Below are 22,561 nucleotides of genomic sequence, written 5' to 3'. Positions count from 1 at the left end.
GTCACGTCTGACCCAGACCCCACCAGAGCAATGACCTGGCCTAGCAGAAAGACACAACGGCATCTAGCCCACAGCTAGCCTCAGCTCAAGCCAGCAATCTAGGCATTTGAAACAGACTTATCCATCTCCAAATGGCCAGTTATTTCAAGCATACAAGCCCATGGCAAGGCCAGAGCCAGCTGGCTTTCTCCACAGCAGTCTACCCACCACCATGCCATGCCCCTCCTGGCACATACCTTCAAGCACTGAGAGCTTGGCACTTGTGTTGATCTCTCCCAGGCTATTGGTAGCTGTGCACTCATAGATGGCTTCGTCTCGTTGTACGCGCAATGGCTGTATCCTCAGCACTGACCCTGCTCCATCATCAAACTCAATTACCTGTCAGAGAACAGATATGTGGTCACAGCCTAGTGGGGACCTACTGAGGCCAATCTTTCTTTTACCTCCCAAACAGGATCAGGTGCAGGACTGGAAGAGTAGGCCAACCCTGCAACCTGCCTGGCCCCTCTGCCCAAGGACATACCTCAAAGCGCTGGGAGCTGACTTTCTTCCCCTTCTTCATCCATGTGATCCGTGGCTTGGGTTCCCCTGAGGCTTGGCATACAAAGGAAGCCACTCCTCCGGACAGCCCAGTCTGATCCTCTGGGACCTTAACAAAGACAGGTTTGCCTGAAAGAGATATAGACATGTTAACACAGAATGGCCAGAATGGCCAACACTACAGGTGACAGTTGGAGGGAGGGGCAAGAAAGATTTAAGAGATAATAGTAATGATCTCTAACCTTTATGTAAGACTTCATATGTGTCAGGTGCTGTTCAAAGAGCTAAATGTTTATTAACTCTTTAACACCTATGAGGTGGTCAAGGCACATGGAGGATAAGGGATTTGCCCTACATGACACAGCCAGTAAGGGGTAGAGTATAACCTGAACCCCAGCACCAGGAGCAAAGGTTTGTTTCTTTTGTCAGTTTCCCACCCTAGTCATTCCAATCTCCAGGACAAAGCATGCCATAGAACTAGCTGCTCTCTGGGAAGAGCCCTTCCCTCTAGCTTTCCATTTCCATAATAGCACTCCATCTACCCCAGACTTGAGCCAGAAACTGTAACTCCTCTTTCCTCAGCCCCAACATACTAGCAGTCCCAAAGGACTAGACATTCCAGCTCCTAAGTATCTCTGGACTTCTTCCCAGGTGAATGCTTTCCGGTAATGGGCCCCTCCCTACTCCTTCCCCCTGGCTTGATGGTTGCTTTTGCTGTTCCTTGAATTCTTCCTTCAGAAGGCAAGGGAAGGGGGAAAAGAGAGGGGCTCAGGCACTGTCCTGACACATCTATGGCACTCTGGTATTCACATCAGGGCCCACCCACAGCCCCTATCCCTATGAATCCCACCATCCAGGGTCATAAGCCAAACTTGGTCATTAAGACGTGGCAATGCCTCGTTAATCCTGACAGCAGATCTATTTCCAATTAATCAGACCAATGAACAGCTACTAGAAGGGCTAATGCTCTGAGAAATGACCTTTTAGACCACCTGCTTAGTACCCAAGATATCTCAGGCCCAGGCCAGGCCTGATGCTAAGCATACACTCTGCACCAGGTACTTTTATCTTATTTACTTATTTACTTAGTTTTTCATCATTATTATTTCCAGTTTACAGTCTGAGAGGTCAAATCACTTGCCCAAGGTCATACATTCAGGTCTTGAATTCAGGCCTTCTAAGAGTCCAAAATAACAAGCACAAAACAGTTCATGGGGGACTGCTGGGGACTAATCAAGAGCAGGTCCAAGCCAGGCACCGGTGGCTCTTAACTGTAATCCTAGGTACTCAGGAGGCTGAGCTCTGAGCACCATGGTTCACAGCCAGCCCAGGCAGGAAAATTTGTGAGATTCTTATCTCCAATAAACCACCAAAAAATCAGAAGTGGTGCTGTGGCTCAAGTGGTAGCTCACCTTGAGCTACGTTGAAGAGCTTAGGGACAGTGCCAAGGCCCAGAGTTCAAGCCCCATGACTGACAAAAAAACAAAAACAAAAAAAGAACAGACCTCTTGGAGTTGTAGAGGAAAAAGTCAAACCTAAGAGGCAGTAAAGTGAGCAGAAGTGACGAAGTGGAAAGGAAGCACAGCAGACTGTAAGGAAGACTGGCTGTGATGGAAATAAAGATAGTAGCTGGAGTAAATGATGTTGGAAGGTTGTAATTCTTGTGTTGTTGTTTTTTTTCAGGACATAATACCTTGAGTTTTCATCAAAGACAGCCATCACTCATTAATATCACCATTCCACAAAGGTAAATTATCACCTGAATTTTAGAATCCAGGAAATGAAGGTTCAAAGGATGAAAAGATCAATTAGGTGAAGTGTCCAAATATTCAGCTCATTTTGTAACCTTGTGGCCTCCTGGAGGAGGGAAACTTGGGACCCATATTTTCTGTTCTTGGGAGTTGTAGAGGGGTAAGAGCAGTTAGCTCAGAGGAGCCAGAGAAGCCAGAACAGAGTGTTGGGCCAGAAGGTTATGGGGATGACACCTCCATTTGAATCTCTTTTCTCCCTTTAAGGGAGGCTTGGGATTATCTCAATGCGCACAGATCTGTAGTCTGTCACTGCTTTCTGCTCCTCTGAGATTGCTCTTTTCAGATAGGATACCTCATGCCCACTGGAACAATCCCTTACTTCCCACCCCTCCACCGGAGGACCTCCTGACAGCAGCTCCCAGCTCTCTATCTCTACTCTCACCACCTTCAATCCAGACACCATCTCCCTGTTCAGGACAACCCACAAGCTGGTGTCCCTCCTTCCCTTCTCATCCTACCCCACCTCCTCTATTCTCCGTTCAGCAGCCATAAGACAGCATTCCCTGATCAAATCTCTTCAAAAAGCCTCCCACTGCTCTCAAAACACTATCACTGCAGACAAAACCCTGCCAGGGCTGACCCAGCCACTCTCTCCAGAGTCCTGGCTTTGGAGCCCTGAATAAACAATGTTCTCCATAGCCTCAGGGCCTTTACATATGTTGCTCCTTCTACTGAGAACCTCTCAGACCACCCACTCTACCCACAATCTCCTAATAACCTTTCCAGTCTCAGTTCAAACATGATCAACCAGCCCTGCCCCCTATCCGCTCACTCCCAGTTCCTGGTTTTAGGCTCTGCCTCCTGCCCATTGTTTATACCTGAGTGTGAAGTTATAACTTTTGGTTGTGTACCTGTGAGGCTATTACTTTTTCTACATTTTTGTTTAATAGTGCTTCCCAAAGAGAACATAACCCTGGGCAGATTTTGAGCCTGTCCAGTTTCCTGCCCTGTTCCAGTGTCTGACCCAGCTCCTGGCACACTGGGGTGTAGAATGAAGGAAAAAATGAACAGAGAAAGGAATGTGTAAGGCAGGTGGAGACTGGGCCCCTCACAAACACCTTCCCTCTCAGCAAGGGAGAAACTCCAGGAAAAAAGTCCCCCTCCAACTCCTGCCTCAACGTGTCTACACCGAAACCAGAGGCAGCAACCTGCAGAACCGGAATGGCTGGGAGTACACTGGGGGGCAGGGCGAGGAGGGGCCTCCTTGCCAAACAAAGAGCAAAGAAGCTGGGGAGGGGAGCCAGGTAGAGTCGGGAGCAGCCAGGAGGGACAAGCCTGAGAGCTGAGTGGAGGCTGGACGGTGCCCAAGGCCTGGGGCCATTGAGAAGGCAGAACTACTCCCCTCCCTTGGAGCTGGCGAGGAGCCAGCGCCTGGCCCCACTCACTGCCCTGGGCCAGACTGGCAGGGCTGCCCAGTCCTACGCAGCTCAGGGCTCTTTGGTAGGCTGCCTTGCTTCCCTCCAACCTACCTCCTCAACCCCAGACCCTCACACAACACCAGAGCCAAACCCCAGTTCCTCCTTATATCAGACCCCATCAAGCTCTTGACTTTTCTGTTCATCATGGGAGCCCACTGTTTCTTACCTACAAACCTGTCCTCACATAATCTTTTTTCCCTTCTCAAAGATGCTCCCTCTAACCTTCCAGCCCCCACCTTCTATCTCTTCCAGCACTTTTGAGCACTTTTTGAGCACTTGTTGAGAACAAAACATAAGCTATGATAGACTTAGCCCTATCAGTTTCCTCCTTGCCTTTGGTATGATTTGCTCTCTGGTGACTGGTCCCACTCAAGAGGCTGTAGAAGCCTGCTTTCTGTGCCATGATTAGACTGAGCATCCCAGCACAGATAGCATCCCAGCATTGATCACACCCCAGATGCTCATGCACAAGGACAAACTCTGTGACCACTCCTGCTCTGAGCCTGATACACAGCTGGTCAGAATACACCTTCTGAATTTGTGTCAATAGGGTGCCAGCTGAACATACTGTGCTGCCCAGCCTGACAACTCACCAGTGTGTCTCCCCTCCCCGCCACACAGGGTCATGGGCAGCACAGAACCTTGGGCTCCAAAGGTATACACTGACGTATTCTCAAGAGCAAGCCTCAAACCCTGCAGATTGGGATAAAGGGACCTGGTGGGAGGTAATGATTTAAGAAAGGAACTGGCCTGGGCTAAAGGAGGCATAACCTCCAGGGAGATTCCAGGGACAGCCAAGCTGGGCTACCTCCAAGGCTCCTCCACAGGGAGACTGACTGCTATTTTATGCCTTCTCTGAGGAACACATCCACACATGCACATAAACAGCAGAGTGAAACAGAGGGCAGACACACAGTGAAGGACAGACAGAAGGCAAGGGCAGAAAGAGCTCCTGGAGAGGCGATTTCCCAGGCTCTGAACTGCCTAATAAGCTAGGGACTCATTTATGAGCTCCTGTGACTGCCCCACTCCCCTCTAGGGCTCAAAGACAACCCTAGTTCCAAATCACTCCTGAACTCTTGGAGCCCAGTCATTGGCCTCCAATAGGGGGAGCATTTACTAGGTGCCAGGTGTCTTGGCCACATGACCTCAGTTAACCTTTCCCTATAGTAGTGATTAACTCTCTTGTGCAATAGGAAAACAGAGAGAGAAAGCATTCATACCGGAAGTTCCTGAGGGCAGAGTCTAGACTGGCCACCCATAAACACGAGGGAGAAAGCAATGCAGAACCTGTGTACAACACCCAGACATGTTCCAGCTTCAGGGGCTCAAAAGGAAGGCAAATGGTAGAAATGCACACACAATTGGCTCCTCAGGCCCTGGCCTTCTGTATCTTCAGCATCTGCCCACCCCTCTAGCCACCAGGTATCCTGTTCTGAGCTTTAATGAGTCCAAGTAACTGGGCCATACCAACTCACATCTGGTCCTGAGGCCCTGTCTCTGTTCCATGTTGTATGTGGGACTCGCTATGGATTTCCCATGGGCTCAGAAGCCCAGAGACCATCTTTCCTCCTTCCAGTCTCACCCCATTATGCAATATCCCTTACCACTACCCTTGGTTTTCTCTTCCAGGAAGCCTCCCAACACCTGTTCCAAGATCACTGCCCACTGCCTATGTCAACACTGCCCAAACTTGCACCCACATTGTTGCATTGTCTACTTGAAGTTCTGTGCCCCTACATGATTGTTACTATCCTATGATAGGCCTGCATAGATTCTTCCCATCCTGGCTCAGAACCACATCTGGCCTCACAGGTCTCTCCTCCTGAGAAGCCACAAGGTCCTGGGCTGGGGAGATGGATGAGAGGAATCCATCCTCACAGGCTTGCCCAGGTTTAAGTGCTTGTCCAGGTTTCAACTGGAGCTGAGTAGGCATTGATGCTGGGCTTCCAGGCTAACTCTTGGCAGCTACTTCTCCAGCTAGCTTCCCTCCACTTCCCTCCAAGGCCAGGGCCCCCATTCATTTGTCTCGTTAAGAGGCCTATAGAAACACATTTGTCCATTCCGCACTTTGCTGTTCTAGTCGTCAATTCTCTGGGGTGCCCGCCCTGCCTTCTATAGAAGCCTCTGCTGTGTCTGGCTGTTTGCCCCTAGTGAGGAGTCACCCAAACTCAGTTCTAGCCTGGCCATGGTGAAGATAGAGCCAAAAGTGAATGCAGCTTAAGGCAGGTTTTTTGCAGGGGAAAGCCTAATCCTGGGACCAGGTCACTCTGACCCCCAGTTGAGAATCCTGTCCCATAGTTCTAAGTGTGGGAGAGAGTCCAGGTGACATCACTAGAACTTCCACCTTAGCAGAGGCAGGATCTCAGCTTCTTCAGCTGGTAACTACCTTTAAGACTTTGGTCCCTTGCTTCTGGTTACTAAGGAGCCAGCAGGGAGATTCCTGGAAATCTGCTTTAAAAACTGTCCCCCCACAAATGCCTATTGAAGTACAGGCCCACTCCATCTCTCTACTTACCCACCAACCACACATTCTAGGTCCTGAGTTGGGCAACACCTGAACTTCCCTGACTCATAGTCAGTGGGGCAGAATGCTACAACTGTAGTATGTAACCAAGGACAGAAATAATAGAAATAAAGGCCTGGACACAGGCAGTAAGTAAGCCAACTCAGAGAAGTGAGTATGTGGAGGAAAACAAAAGAAAAGGTTGGCAAAGGTTCTGAACCCTGAAAACAGGGAGGGGAAAAGGAGTTAAACTGAGGAGTGACTCAGTGTAGTTTTTGTTTTGCAACAAGACTCTCATTGTAGAAAGGGGAATGAATTTGGAGGGGAGACCAGAAACAGGGAAGCTATCAGGAGGCTGCTGTGTGCTAAAGCCTAAGTAAGAGCTGAAGGTGGCTTGGATAAAGACAGTGGAAAGAAGTGGATACATTCTAAAGATACTCAGAAGGTAGAAATAACAGAATGTGCTGATGGGTTAGATGTAGAGTATGAGAGGAGGACCATGGTGATGCTATTCACTGGAAGAAAAGGAAGCAAAGCAGGTGGGGGCATACTGGAAATGAAGCAGGAAGGAAAGCAAGCTGCTTTCCCAGAACCCAGTTTCATAAAGCTCTAATACTAGTTGCATATCCTCTCTCTCTGCCTTCTCAGGCCCTGAGAATGTCTGGGTTGGGATAGGAGAGCAATGTTAGTCCTTCAATGTTCAAGGGATCCTAACCACCACTCAACAAGCCCATGTTTCTCGGCTGACGGCAGTCACACCCAGTGAGGTCTTCCAAACTGCCCGTCTAAGTACCAGCTCTCTCCCAGCAGCTCCAAGCAGGCCTGGAGGTCACTCCCAACTCCTTCACATTACTCCCTCCCCCTACAGCCTCTAACTAGATCCCAGCACTGCTCCTTGTCTAGCCTTCTCGTGGCCAGCAGCTCCCACTGCTCTTCATCCTCCCCTCTATAGAGGAATGTCAGCCCCTTACCCCTTCCCTTCTAGCTCCACTCAGGACCTAGCCTCTGAGGACAAAGGGCAGGGTGCTTCAGGGCCACCCCTCTCCAACATGGCTCCTGAATAATTAATGAGCCATTAGGAGAAAGAGCCCTGGTAGGGCAAGACTTTCGCCCAGAGACTTGGGGGTGGAAAGGACAACTATGGCCTGCTGACCCTTGAATCGGTCTTGGACGGCTTCTGGGCTCTGGACAGGCTGGGAACATCCCCTTCCCCCAGGGACCTCGACTCTGACCTTGCCCCTCCCCCTAGTCTGCAGATTGGTTGAGCCTACCCTGTGCTCCACCTCCCACCAGTAACCAAGCAGTGGTAACCATGGCGACGGGAGGGCTGTGGCCAGTCTACTGTAGTGCCAGGCTGGGGGAAGGGCAGCAGCAGGAAAGGGACCAAAGTTCAGAGTTGGACCTGGATAGGGGACAGATTGCTGTCCAACACACACACACACACCCAACACACACACACACACACACACACACAACACACACACACACACACCCAACACACACACACACACCCAACACACACACACACACCCAACACACACACACACCCAACACAACCAACACACACACACACACCCAACACACACACACACACACACACACACACACACACACACACACACGAGGAATTGGAATTCACCTTCCTGACAGCTAAGCAGCAGTCTTTTCCCACTTTCCATCACTTTCCAGGGATGAGAACCTGGCTGGTGAAGAGATGCCCCTGGCCTTGAAAGATTCCTAGTAAAAGGTGAAGGAAGGGGCTCAATATCCCCATAGTTGGATCCTGAGGGTGTAACCCAGGGGAAGCTGCTGAGCCCTCTCTGGACATTTGGCACCCCATTCACACATCCATGCACATTCTCTGGTCCTTGTACACACATCTACAATAAGGACACAGCACATGCCTGAGCATGTCACATAAAGACCACATGAATTCAGGACATGTCTTCCCAGCCCCATAAAACATAAAACATGCTTAGGCATGTCTTGCCCCATAGAGCCCAAGTGATACACAAGTACTCCACAGGTACTTATAGAAAGCAGTAAGGCTGAGTACTATGGGCACCCTGTTATTCCTGTAAGTAGTTCTGTCCTATCCCAAAGAACTGCTAGGAAGACTGTCCTTTCAACCTGAGAGATCTGCACCTTGAAGGGTTACTTACTGTCGCCGTGGACACCCACCACCAAACCAAGCATCATGAGTGTGGGCACAAGGGGCACCATCATCCTCCCTGGGGCTGGCTCTAGGGCCATCCAGGGCTCTTCAGTCAGCCACAGCCCAAGACAATGTACCTGGTAACAGAGAGAAAGGTAGAGCCAGTCAGTTGATATCCATCAGTATCCCTACTGCCCACCCCTGCTTTCTTCTAGTCTCCACTCATCCTCATGGTCCATCCAGACACTAGTTCAGCAAACTAGTATACAGGAGGCCTTCAGGCCATTCTCTAAACACCATCAGAAGAACAGTGAGCTACTGAGACCAGGGCATACAAGGATGATCCATCCTAATCTTGAGCTTCCAACTCACCCCATGAAGAGGCAAGGAAATGGGGTCTGAGACACACAGTCAGAGACACAGAGACTGAACCAACAAAAACAAGACACAGATAGGGATCAGCTAGGAGCTAGGCAGATCCACACAGGCCAGATACTCCAAAGTCTCTGGGGCATCCTGTTGCCCCCCTCTGCTCCTGAGCAGGGAGGGAGGCAAGAGGCCACACCTCCACACAATGAACACAGGTCCCAGAACACAGACTTGCTGGCAGCAGACAGATCAAGGTATCAAAGGATTGTAGCCAAAGCCACAACCCATCAGGGCTGGCCAAGACTGCTTTTGACAAGCTGCAACTGCCCTGCCTGGCCACCTTCATCCTACCCAATTCCCATGATGCCTTCCCATTCCAAAGAGAAACCACAGGGAAGCTTCAGTGGCCAGGAATGGAGGTGTTAGACCCTAGACTCAATCCCCATGACTCGTATTCCTTTGTCCCAAAAACCAGAAGAATATCAGAGAGAGGACAGTAAGGGACTGTGTCTGGAGGCCTTTGTTCACACGCTCCTGCATGAGTGCCCTCTCTACTCTGTAGACACCAGTATGAGACCTTCCTGTGACCACACAACATACTGAAAACATTGCCATCATTCCTCAATCCTAGTGGCAAGCTCCCAAGGGTCACTCTTCCACATCCTATGCCTAGGATCTGGGAGCTTCAGGCCATATGCAGCAGTGTCCACCATCTCTGCATACATCTTGCCAAGGGTGGGGAACTGGCACTTGGTCAGGACTTCATTAATACTCTAAAATTTCAACAAAGCATGATAGGAGTAAGTGGCAGTGACCATGGCTTGGGTACCCATAAACTCTGGTGGCGTCATGGTCAGACTCAGGTGCTTGCTGACCCATAATGCAAGAGAATTTGCAAGATTACAAGGCAGATAAACAGGAGAAGATAGGGATCTAAGATGGTTCTGGGCCTTCCTAGAACTTGAACCTTTATTTCAACAGGAGCAGTCAAAGGTCATGAGGTCAGAGATCAGTAGATGAGCAAAGGTGATAGAACAAGCACAGATGACTGTGAAGTGTGATAGAGGATAAACACAAAGAAAAAGGGAAGATGTCCCGTTCCTTAGGATTTTACTGAAACTTGCAGACAAGAACTGAGCCAGAAAAAGCAATTAAAGCTGAAAGGACATTGAGTATCCAGCCCCATCTGCACCAAGCTGGGGGTCCTGCTGAGTGATCACATAGCTGAGGTGGCTGAGTCCACAATGATGTCCTACACGGTCATGTCAGGATGGAGGTCCAGAACTGCTAAGACTGTGCTGGATTTGGTCATCATAGCACAGTGGTACTGCAGTGTAGCCAATAGTACAATCCAACTTGCCAGCAGACATCAGGTAATGAACTACCTAGCCAGGTTATCACGGAGGCACAGTGCCCTGATGCAATCATCCTTCAGCTGCAGAACAGATACCATAGGTACAAGTCAATAGTGTTGTACCAAAGGAGAGTTGTAAAGTGGCCTAGGACAGGTATCATGGAGTGTGACAATACAAAGTCAACAGTTTTTTCCAAGTACGTAACCCCCAGGGTAGCACCACAGGGATATAACCTCTTGTACAAATATCATGAGGGTACATCTCTCTGGTACAGACATAAAGGGATGAAGCTAAACAGAAAAGACATTATGAGGTACAAATGCACAGCACAGTCATGGTATGAAACCCAGCATAATTACCACAGAGGCTTAATCTCCTGTAGCTGCCTTGGTACAGCAATCATAGAACTTTAACTCCCAGGTGTAGACATTATAAAGTGTAGTGTCTGGCCCAGATATTATATGAGTATACACAGAGGGTACACACATATAACAGTATAACTGCCTGTTAAGGACAGTACACTACCAGAGAGGCATAACTCCCTGTCATAGACCCCATGGGTGTCAGGCCCTGCTATAGATATTAAAGGAGTACAAGGCTCTATCCAGTAGAGTCATCATGGACTATCACTAACAGAATAGACCAATCTTGGGTGAGATTCTGGCTACAGGGGTTAAGAGACCTGGATTGAGATACCCAGAACATTTTGTTCAGATCCACAATGTAGGACAGACAAAGGCAGAAAAATTGAAAACAAAGTCGTTTCCTTGTGGAAAAGCTTCTCCCAGTGGTCCATGGACACAGACAGGGACGTAGACACTCAAGAGATACAAAGAAATACAAGGACACACACACATGAACACCTTTTTAGGAACTACCCTGGCAACCACACAACTGTCTGAGCCAGGACATCTCCTAGTTAGTAGCTCTTGGCGTGAGCAAGCAGATCCTGCCTCTAGACTGCAGAGCATAGGGCCTGCCCCACATCAGGTGGTTCAGGCCACTCCCAGCTCTAGGGCCTCCTACAGCCAGAGGAGAGCAAAGCAACTCAAGAGTCCCCAAGCCTGGCCTCAGGGCTAGACCTTGGTTCTGCCCTCACCCCCCAGTCACAGGTCACCTGCTAAGAGAAGGCAGAGAGGAACAGGGAGACAGGACTACTGCTAGCTTTACATAACCACCCTATGAAAGAGTACTCAGAGCAGGGTGTCTACTTCACCAGCAAGGCTGGGTAAGTCTGGGCATTTGATGGCTCAGATTAAAAACAAGGCCCAAATACTTGGGCACTCAAGCTCATCTCTGAATTGCACTGTGGACCATCAGGTCTAACAAACTGACATACTTGAACAGGAAAACAATTACAGGCCATGTGATATTATCGAATATAATTGGATGCAATTTTTCTACATTCAAGATGGTTTTTAATACATCTTTTTTCTTTGCTACATCAGTGTAAATCTGCCAACTGCCCTTTTGTAGGAAGAACTGTCCTTTATTCTCAGATTTTGTCCTTGGTACTAAAATGTCCTTTCCTGTATGACATGATGGGGATAGCAGATAAACAGTTGCTACTTACAATGTCCTTACTTGGCAAAATAAAAAAAATTGCCAACCCTATGTCTGGCCTCAAGAACCTTTGGAAACTGAACCGGTTTGTGAAACCAAAGAGCCTGGGAAAAATAGGAAGCAGGCACCACACCAAGCCACAAGACCTGTACACCAACATCATGGAAAATGTGTGCTATACAGAAACATCACCTCCATGTGGACCACCCTAATCACCCCTGCCAAAACCAAAGAGAGACTGAGGGGCCAGGAAGGAGGGGTTCCTGGCTGAAAAACAGCTGGGATCATTCCGGAGGCCCCCTTATGAATATGCAAACACAGATTGATTTGTTTCCCTTGGGCATGAGTATTATTCGCAAATATTAATTAGTCTCCAAATACCACCTGTTCCTATTCCTCTCCTAACCCTTCTCCAGGCCAGGACCCTGGCTCCTAAAAGACCGGAACTCAGAATAGACCTAGGCAGAAGGAGTAACCCAGGGCCACATGGAGTAGCCAGCCAACATGAAAGGCCAGCACTTGGGCAGCAAAGCACATTGGGGAGGGAAAGCTGGGAGCTACTCTTCTAACCAGTGGCAGCAGCTAACCAAGCCCTTCTGTCATGTCCTGGACAGTTAACCACGCGGCACTGCAACAGCAGCCACGGAGGCGGAAACCGGCTTTGCTACACTCAGGAAGGGAAAACCAACATGTTTCCAACTCTCACCAAACCAGGAATAAATCACAGCCTCAGCCAAGACCCCAGCTTCAGGAAAGAGGAGGCTGGCAGAAAGGGGCTGAGATTGCCTTCTTTCTTCTAGCCAGGGGGCCAGAATCTGTAAGCAAAGCCAGGAACAACTCTCTCTCTCTCCCTCCCAGCTGTACAGAACCCCCATCCTCCTGTAGCCCTCAGCTACAAGGAGGGAGTGAGTGGAAGTGTTGAAGTCTCTGGGATGGCAGCCAAGGGCCTAGGAGGGGACTAGCTGGAAAGCATGAGATCAAAACAGACCAGTGGAGGTACCTTCCTACAATTACAACTCCTAAGCCTCCAGTCCCCTTCCTCTTGAGGTGTGGGGTCCTCTTGCATTAATGCGCACTAACTTTGCTGCCTCTAGGCCTCTGCCCTTGCTTTGTCTTTTCTGGGAAAGATGCCTTTCTCCTGGCTAGCCACTCACTCAGCCTTCAGAACTAGGCTCAAGTGACACATCAATGTAAATCTTTTCCATATGATCTTGCTCAGTTTTCTAGCTTTATATAGCATAGAGAAAGGCACAAGAGGTGATACAGACTAGTGGTTGCCAATCCAGGGTGACTGTTCCCCCATGAGATTAAATAATGCCTGGAGCTTTTTTTTGGTCGGTTGTGGGGCTTGAACTCTGGGCCCTGTCCCTCAGCCCTTCAGCTCAAGGCTAGTGTTCTACCACTTGAGCCACAGCACCACTTCCAGTTTTCTGAGCGGTTTTATTAGAGATAGTCTCATGGCCTTTCCTGCGCGGGCTGGCTTTGAACCATGATCCTCAGATCTCAGCCTTCTGAGTAGCTAGGATTATAGGTGTGAGCCACTGGTGCCTAGCGCCTGGAGCTATTTTTGATTGTCAAAGGCAAGGGTGAACAAGGGTGCTACTGGCATCTAGTAGGAAAAAATCTGCAACACTGTTAGTGCTTCTATAATAACAGGTCAATCACTAGCAAAAGGTCATCTGATCCAAAATATCAACAGCACTGATACTGAGAAACTCCACTGCTAGTTCAGCCTATACTCTGAAATGGCCCCAGCCCCAGAACCCAAGCCCTTAGAAACATTCTGGGCCACAAGCCCAAGGCAGCCACAATTTCTCCTCTTAGCTGGTTTCAGATCATCAGGACCTCAGAGCATCTTCCCCAGCCCCAAACCAACCTACCCTCCATAAGTTGGATCTGCAACATACAGAAACGTGCCATCACCAAGTGGCCTTCATAGAGGACAAAGGGATCCCCTTCTGGCAAACTTTCAGGCAGCCCAGACCATCATCTGATGAGCAGGTAAAGGGCATACTGTATTCCTACACCCACTTTCCTCACCTGACCTTTCCAACCTGAGGGTCCTGCGGACCCTCTACCGGAATCCAATGTTCATTTCCTCCTTGTCTAGGCCAGATCCATCTTTTCCATGGACTTCTTTGTCCAGTCATCCATTCAGAACTGTTCACTGCCCAAAGGCAAAGGTTCTGTCTTCAAGGTGTTCACAGAGAGTTAAGAGGCCCACCAAGCCCTTGGCTCAGGACCGTCTAGCCCCTCTTCATCCAAGGGTCCTAATCTTAGGGATCGCATCTCAATCTACTTAGTCATTCAAGCCAGCAAGTTTTCTTCAAATGTTCCCTTTCTCCATCCCATATATTCAACTCACCAGCAAGTCTGAATCTGCCTTGCCTCCATCCCAATCACCTCTGGCCTCTTTAGTGGGCTTCATTCCCTTCCAACCCGTCCTGAACTCAATCAATGGTGCGTCTAGTTTACAAAAATGCAAAATGTAGCCAGGCACTGGTGGCTCACACCTGTAATCATGGCTACTCAGGAATCTGAGCTCTGAGGATCATGGTTAGAAGTCAGCCTGGGAAGGAAAGTCTGTGAGACTCCAAGCTCCAAGCAACCACTGTGGCTCAAAGTGGTAGAACACTAGCCTTGAGAAAAAGAGAGCTCAGAGACACTGCCCAGGCACTGAATTCAAGCCCAGGATCAGCAACCCTCAACCAAAAAGCAAATGCAAAAATGTGTGTCATGGGCACCATATTTGCTGCTTGATCCCATAAAAGGAGTTCAAGCAAACGTTCTATGATTAAATGAGTGAATGGACAGTTAAACGGATAGAGGAAAGTGCAGATTTTGCTTCATCCCCAGGAAAAAGTTTATAGTCTTTAGCCTGGCAGCCAAGCTCATATAATGCTAACTTCAAACTCTCAACTTCATTCTTTGCAACTCAAGCCCACCTCTGTGGGCTTCTCTTGGAAAGCAGTGCTTCTCATAGAGACTCAGCAGCGGGAACTCTGTTCCTTGTACCACAATCTTTAGTTTGCAGCATCTTTTCAGAAGAAACAGTGAATGAAGAAGCAGACAGATCCTGGTGTAAGCCCCAGAATGTCACCCAGAAGCTTATTTCACACCTACAGCAGTTGATGAGTTGTGTATCATTCCCCACCCACCTCTGTCATCTATTCCAGCCAGAAACTCCTTGACACCTCCCTGCTTCATGCCCCATATTCACTCGGACTGTCTACTATACCTCCGTAAATAGCACTCAAATCCTTTCTTTCCCTCTTATCACTGTCTTCCTGGTAAAGGCTTCTACCACCTCTCAGCTATATGAATACAGGGCCATTCCATGCCCTTGTTGACTAGCCCTCCATGGATTTCCATGGGCCATGCATCAAAGCCAAGCTATTCAGCCTGGCACAGAAACTATCCTGCACCCTTGCTTCTGGTCATACTTTGGGGCACACTCACCGTGTTTCTGCCTGCTCACAGTCACTCCTGCTGAACAATCAGCTCTGAAGGCAGGGTATGGGGGTCTCCGCTCCTTGCTGGACAGAGAAGAAAAGATGAGAAAACAAGAATTTTATCACATCAGAATAGGAATTGACACAGATGTTTAACATTTGCTGGGGAAAGGGGGCTGCTGCAGGCAGGAGAGATAGGTTATAGAACTGGTGGTGTAGAATTTAGTAAAAATGCCAATTTTTTCAAATCACTCTTTCATTGATACTCCCTGAGCTCCTAGTATGTGCAAGGCATCCTTCCATATGGTTATAAACAACACAGAGCAAGTGTCTAACTTCAGTAGTAGAACTTGTGTCCACATTTCTCACTATAAACCTGGTGCTAAGTAGTCACTCAGCCTTTTACTGGCTGAGTGAATCCCACCTGCCCATGCTCTCCTCCTACTAGCCAGCTACTAGAACTTTCTCTTCTGATCCTCAAATGCACCATTTTATTTTTTGTCTCCCAGGCTTGCTTAACTGTGTGACCCTGTTGGAAATGGGCAACCCATGTTCTTGTAGTCCATTTGTATGCTTGTATCTCAACTCCAATGGCACTTTCTTACTTCTCATGATGTGCTGACCCTCATGCCTGGACCCTGCTTTGGAGCAATAACCACAAATGTATTTATTTACTTATACACTTACTGAGTCACTAACATAAGCTCAGTAAGAACCCAAGTCATGTTTGCCTAGCTTAGTTTCCTATTCTTAATGTCCAGCAGGGAACCTGGCACATAGTAGGTGTTCAGTCAATATGTATAGTTGAGTTGATAAATGCATGAATGAGTTAACAGAAAACAGATTGGAAAACACACCCCACATACATGCCAGTCTTCAAAGGAACTTCAAGAGCAATATTTATTTTTGACTTTCTGCTTCTCTATAATTTTTTAAATGAAGGTGTGTCCCTGCATGCCTCCTCCGCTGGCACACACAGTGCAACCAGAGCCCAGCCTTTCCATCCAGAATTATTACTGAACCCCTATTAGCATGGGCACCAGCAGGGTGAGGGAAAGGGTCAGTAACTCTCACATCATTTAATCACCATCTCAGCTCAGCTACTAGGCTCTAACAGTGCCCACTCAACTTTGTAGAAGGCTTCTCCTGGACCTCAACCCCACATGTAAAGACAGCCATCCCCTCCCATAGTCCTGCTACCAGGGCTCTTCCCAAAATGGACACACAGGTACACTGGTCACAGGGACTAGGAATATCATCACTAACCCAGGCACTGACCCTTATTACCAACTTAAGACCAAGCCCCCAGACCTGGGAATTATCTTAAGATTGCTAACTTTTGGCATGATGAGTGTGTGCGCACGTGCATTCACACACATGCATACACAGAGGTGTAGCATCTTCTCTGGCCACGGGTCATCCTGACAGACCTATGACAGGTCTCACCAAATCAATGCCATCCTTACCAACCCTGTCTTGACAGCTGCAGAGCAGCGGTACTGCTCCCCACAATGAAATAATGTTCTCATCCTGGCACTGGTGGCTCACCCCTGTAATTCTAGCAACTCAAGAGGCTGACAGCTGAAGATCGAGGTTGGACGTCAGCCCAGGCAGACAAATCTGAGAAACTCTTATCTCCAACTGACCAGAAAAAAACCCAGAAGTGAGGGCCTGGCTCAATTGGTAGAGCACCAGGGTTGAATGACAAAAGCTAAGCAAGAGTGCAAGGTCCTGAAACAGAAAACAACCTGCCCCACCAGAAATAACAGCCCTGGGCCTCAAAATGCCCACACATCTCCCTCCTCCAGCCTACTGTGTTGCTCCACAATATTCCCAGTGGTCATTGCTCCCAGTACACAGGCTGCCAGGCGGGTCTGGCTAGACAAACCAGCTTCCAAAAACTCAAAGGCCCGTTTGTCTAGAGATGTCTGCCAGGCTTCACTGAGTCTGACATGAGGTTGCTGGCTCTACTGCTGCTCAGGAACCCAAGCAAAGGAGCAGTGTCCAAGGCACCAATGTCACACTCAAGGCCATGCCAGGACCCCAGGCCTTGGGCTTGGAGAAAAGAACAGGCTCTTCATCAAGCAGGAGCCACATCTGGAAATAGGCCTGTACTCAAAATGACCAGGAAGTGAGTCCCAGGACAGACTAAAACACACACAGGTGGAAAAGCACTGAAGCACATAGAATAGCACCAATACACAATTCTAAAACAGCCCAAATAGCACTTGGACCACACCAGTCTGGGACAAATTGGCCCAAAACAACCCAGACAAATCTCTCTTAGATATACAGATTTTCCAACAGCAGCTCCCAGAACCACTTTAGACAGATTGGGGCAGATTTCAGAATGGTAGATGGGGGCATCCTGAGAACAGACCAACGTTGACACTGGGAGGCAAACTGGAAAACTACTCAAATAGGAGCAAAGTTAGCAATCATACTGGGTGCCTCCCAGAAGGGCCTTGTAAGGTTAGTAGGCAGACATGACCAAGATCACACAAGGCCCTGGGCAACAATCCAGATGGCCCCCAGCAGGGTTCTCCATCATCATCAGGCCTGAAAGCTGGCTCTAGCAGTGGGAGCAGAATCAAGTGGAAATCTAGAACACAGACATGGTTTGGAGCAGCCCCCAGGCAGCCCCTGTGGCTGCATCAGGAAAAGTTCCCAGAAACAGCAACTAAAATACAGCCAAAGAACTAAACTTGGAAGTCTTCAGAACCACAGACATGGTGCTTTTGGACCTCTAAGGCGAACTCGGAATAAATCTCTAGAGATGCTCACGTTTCAGGAAGGGCCAAGGAATTGAGGAACTAGACAGGTGAGGCTGCTTCTTCCCAGAATTCTACCCACCACAGCCCTCTACTTTTATTCTTCTTACACTTGTCCAGCTGAAGGTCAAGTATATCTGAGTAACATACAATCCCATTGATGATGATGAGCGCTGAGGGCAAAAGCATTCTTCTCCTTGTCAAACTACCTACCTGCTAACTCCAGCTCAGAACTGCAGCTACTTGAGGGGACCAGTATAGGTTTTTTGGGGCAATCTTGGGTGATTCTGATGGGAAGTGGGCTTATACTACTCTTGTTGTTAATGGTTAAAATGATTACTACCAACACCACTGAGTAACAGTACTTACGAGGTATCAGACCTAGTTCTAACTACTTAATGCATATTAACTTTAATCCACCTTACAACCCTATGAAACATGGAATTTTATTATACTCACTTAACAAATGAGGAAATTGACTCAGAGATGTTAAGCAACATGCTCAAGTCAAGTCAAACTCCAGTAATTCAAAACCAAATTCTAAGCTCTGTACCACTGTCTGAAGCTGCCTTCTTTTGATGAATATCACTGTCGGCTCTCCTATATCTGTGGCTCTCCTTCTTTGGCACAAAATGTCCTCCCAGATTTTATTTTCATATACCCACCTCTGCAGAGCCCCTCCACCTCCACTGAATCCCAAGTGCCCAAGCACCTCAAAGACAACACATCAGACCCTGAATTCAGCATCCACCTGATGTGAGGTTCCTACCCAGAACTGTCCAAATGTTTGAAGGCCTTCAGGAAAGCCCTACCTAGCTAGCTCCTGGGAACTTGGGCTCCTTTCTCTTCCTCACACCACATCCAATGGGTCTTCCTAATGGCCCAGGCCCCCAACTCTATCAGGCCTCTATCAGGCCACAGTTCTTTCACCTAACTTCACTCCAATATCTTCCTCACCGAGCATGTCATCCCATCTCTACTTTGTTTAGCCCAGAATCCATCTTCTAGAAAAATAAATCTGACCACAGCACAATCCACAGCCATCACCCTCACTTTAAACCTTTGGTGTCAGACAGGTACTGGTGGCTCACACCTATAATTGTTGCTACTCAAGAGGCTAAGATTTAAGGATCACAGTTCAAAGCCAGTCCAGGCAGGAAAGTCCATGGAGTCTTTTTTTTTTTTTGCCAGTCTTTAGGCTTGAACTCAGGGCCTGGGCACTAATCCTGAGCTTTTTTGCTCAAGGCTAGCACTCTACCACTTGAGTGACAGTGCCATTTCTGGCTTTTTCTGGTTATGTGGTACTGAGGAATCAAACCCAGGGCTTCATACATGTTAGGCAAGTACTCTACCACTAAGCTATATTCCCAGCCCTAGTCCATGGATTCTTATCTACAATTAATCAGCAAAACGCTACAAGTGGAGCTGTATAGCTCTAGCGGTAGAGTGCCAACCTTGAGTGGAAAAGTTAAGGGAGAGTACCCAGGCCCTGAATTCAAGCCCCAATACGGACACAAAGCAAGCAAACAAACAAAAAGAAAAATGTTAAAATCCCCTGTTTTCTTTTTGTTGTGGGGCTTGAACTCTGGGTCTGGGCACTGTTCCTTGAGCCACAGTACCACTTCCAGTTTTCTGGTGGTTCATTGGAGATAAGAGTCTCATGGTCTTTCTGCCCAGGCTGGCTTTGAACCATGCATGATCCTCAGATCTCAGCCTCCTTAGAAGCTAGGATTACTGGCATGAGCCACCAGCGCCCAGTGAAATCCTGTTTTCTAAGTCACAGGTATCTCTCAGAGCTCTGTAATGTCTAAATGCCCTACAAGTGGTTTCTCTTACTCTCTTCATATTAGGTTTTATTGTTTTCTCTACCAATAGTGTTCTTTCTCCCTTCTTCAATTGGTAAACTCCTGTTCAGCCTTCTAAACCTGGTTCAGACAGCCCTTTTTCCGTCTCCTCTGGGATTCATCACACTTTGACCTCAAACTCCTCCATTTTATGGTGAACTCCCTAATCTTCTAATCTTAGCTCAGAACTGCAGATGCTTTAAGTTAACTGATGCCACAACCTCAGCAACTAAAGGGTGTACTACCTCTTCTACACAGCTGTTAATCCTACAGAAAGCAAACAGCCTGGTTGAATGTGCCTAGCTTTGGTGCCTCCAATGTAGTCAGCAATCAATAGTAGGTTACTGAATCGCATTTATAGTCCCATGAAGTTACTGCCATCGCTGAGAATGTACTGCCACACAGTTTCAGTGGCTTCTCATAGCAGCCCTAAAGCCCACAAGGGCCTGTTCTACCAGGGTTAAAACTGAGATTGGGGAGAAAGTGACCTTCTTGAGGTCCAAGGCTGGAGGCTGGAGGAGCAGGTGCAATATGTAACAATCTCTAGTGCATTAAGTCTGGGTGCCACCACTCCCTGACAAGAATCCCAAGTTAGGGCTGCTGGGAAGAAGAGTGAAGAAAGCACAAAGCACCAGGGCCACTATTTTATTGCACATCAATGCAATTCCTAAAAGAGGTTTAGCCAATCTAGTTTTGTTTCAGTCTACCAAATCCCCTGCCAAACTGCTTCTCCAGCATCCAAACCCACCCTGCTCTTTGCAAAGTCCTATATACCACACTAGCACCAGCTGGGCTTGTGGGTAGGATGTAGCACACACTGTACCCAGGCAGGACAGAGGGAGGGAGGTCAGCAGCTGCAAAATAAAGAAAAAAGAGGAAGGAGATGGAGGAATCACCTTAAAATGCTTCCTGATCAAGAAATGAGCCGGGCGCTGGTGGCTCAGGCCTATAATCCTAGCTACTCAGGAGGCTGAGATCTAAGGATCACGGTTCAAAGTCAGCCCAGGGAGGAAAGTCCCTGAGGCTCTTATCTCCAATAAACCACTAGAAAACTGGAAGTGGCGCTGTGGCTCAAGCAGTAGAGCATTCACCTTGAGCTGAAGAGCACAGGGACAGTGCCCAAGCCCAGAGTCCAAGCCCCACAACCAACCAAAAAAAAAAAAAGAAAGAAATGAAAAAGTAGCCGGGTGCCAGTGGCTCACACCTATAATCCTAGCTAATAAGGAGGCTGAGACTTGAGGATCGGGGTTTGAAGCCAGCCTGGGCAAGAAAGTCTGTAAGACTCTTATCTTCAATAAATTACTCAGGAAAAGCCGGAAGTGACACTGTGGCTCAAGTGGTAGAGTGCTAAACTTAAGCAAAAGCAGCCCAGGGACAGCACGCAGGCACTAAGTTCAAGCCCCAGGACCAGTTTTAAAAAAAAGGGGGAGCAGAGCAATTGGAAAAGGCACAAAGACATTTCAAGTGATAAAAGAGAAATTAAACAAGCAAAACTATGCACAGAAGTGCATGTACCAGAAGGCACAGGATGGAGTATGCATGTGCACAGGTGTGCTGTAAGTGTGCAAGCACAGCGGATTTCTGAGCCCTGGTTGGCATGAGGGTCAGAGCAGGCAAGGACAAGAAGGAAGGGAATGTGGAGCGTGAGTGAGGGTATGAGATTGGGAAGGCAGGTGGGAAAGGAGAAGTATTCAGGGTGCGTGGTGTGCGTGGTGTGTGGCCTGAGGCCCAGCTAAAATACAGAGGCTGTACTCAAGGAAGCCCTGGGCTCATTCATATAATCAGGAAAAAAGGGATTTTCATGCTCCCTGAAGCAAGAGTTTCTAAGAAGCCAAACAGAATTTCCTTGTATTTCCTGTCAGAACTCTCCTCTGGATGCTATCAGATCCCTGACAGGATCCCTTCCTGAGTCCTTCCTCTTGGAAGGGCTACCCCATACCCTTTTCCAGGCCTCCCACCTCAGTGCACTACACTTCCCTGGATTCTCCAGCCAGAGCCAGGACCCCATCACTCAGGATTCATCCCCAAAGTGGGGCCTCAGTCACCAACGTTTGGTAGTCCAGCCTCCCTGGTCCTCCCCCAGGGGCATCGGTGTGGCCCATTTCACAGTTCAGGCAGGTCCTGCAGCTGCTCCCACTCCTATCCCCTCCCCCCATTCCAACTTTGGGGCCCCGCAGGGGAGGTTGAAGTGGGGAGACGGGCTAGCCCCTCCCCCCAGAGTGGAGGAACCAGAGGGGCAGCATTCCAGAGAAGTGGGGGAAGGGGCCTACCAGAGGGGGTACAGAGACACTAGCACAGAGAGACCCAGGGAGGGAGACCTAAGCAGAGAGAACGCAACGGGGCAGAGAGAACAGGGCAGGGAGAGAACACAGGGACCGAGAGAGAAGGGGAGACCCCAGAGGGAGAAGGGAGACAGCTGGAGAGAGACTCTGGGACTGCAGGGGGTGAGATAGGAAGGCAGTGACACAGGGAGACATAGAAACACGTAGGGAAATAAAGCCACCGAGATTAAGACGGGGCGCAGCAACTGGGGACCTGGCACGGGACGGGACAAGGGGCGGCGACGGAGTGAACTTTCGGAGCGGGTCCGAGTGGACACGTCCTCACGGGACGGAGCGTTGCAACGAGCCGGGGGATGGGGGGGGTGGGCACCGCCCGCTCCGGCCCCTCCCCAATCCGCGCCAGTCACCGAGCGGTGGGGGCGGGGGCGGAGAGGGGCCTCCAAACTCGCACCCGGCGCATCCCGGGACCGCACGTGCGCCGGGGCCCGCGAGCGA

At 48.9% G+C, this 22,561-nt stretch overlaps 1 protein-coding gene across 4 annotated transcripts in view; it reads right to left on the bottom strand.

Moving 5' to 3' along the window:
- The window catches only part of Ptprf (protein tyrosine phosphatase, receptor type, F), an 81,673-nt gene extending 66,419 nt beyond the window's left edge, over positions 1–15,254 (bottom strand). For all 4 annotated transcript variants that reach the window (XM_013016896.1, XM_013016897.1, XM_013016898.1 and 1 more), the window contains exons 1-4: positions 15,177–15,254; positions 8,438–8,567; positions 524–669; positions 237–378 (exon numbers count right to left, since the gene is read on the bottom strand). In XM_013016896.1, coding sequence (XP_012872350.1) covers positions 237–378; positions 524–669; positions 8,438–8,528 — 379 coding nt within the window. In that variant the 5' untranslated portion in view covers positions 8,529–8,567; positions 15,177–15,254. The remainder of the gene's footprint in view (positions 1–236; positions 379–523; positions 670–8,437; positions 8,568–15,176) is intronic.
- Between the last annotated feature and the right edge of the window lie 7,307 nt (positions 15,255–22,561).

The sequence above is a fragment of the Dipodomys ordii genome, unplaced genomic scaffold, assembly GCF_000151885.1.
Source record: "Dipodomys ordii isolate 6190 unplaced genomic scaffold, Dord_2.0 Scaffold33, whole genome shotgun sequence".
Classification (NCBI taxonomy): domain Eukaryota; kingdom Metazoa; phylum Chordata; class Mammalia; order Rodentia; family Heteromyidae; genus Dipodomys; species Dipodomys ordii.
Note: the sequence above shows the minus strand (reverse complement) of the source record. Positions and strands in the feature narration are given on the sequence as shown.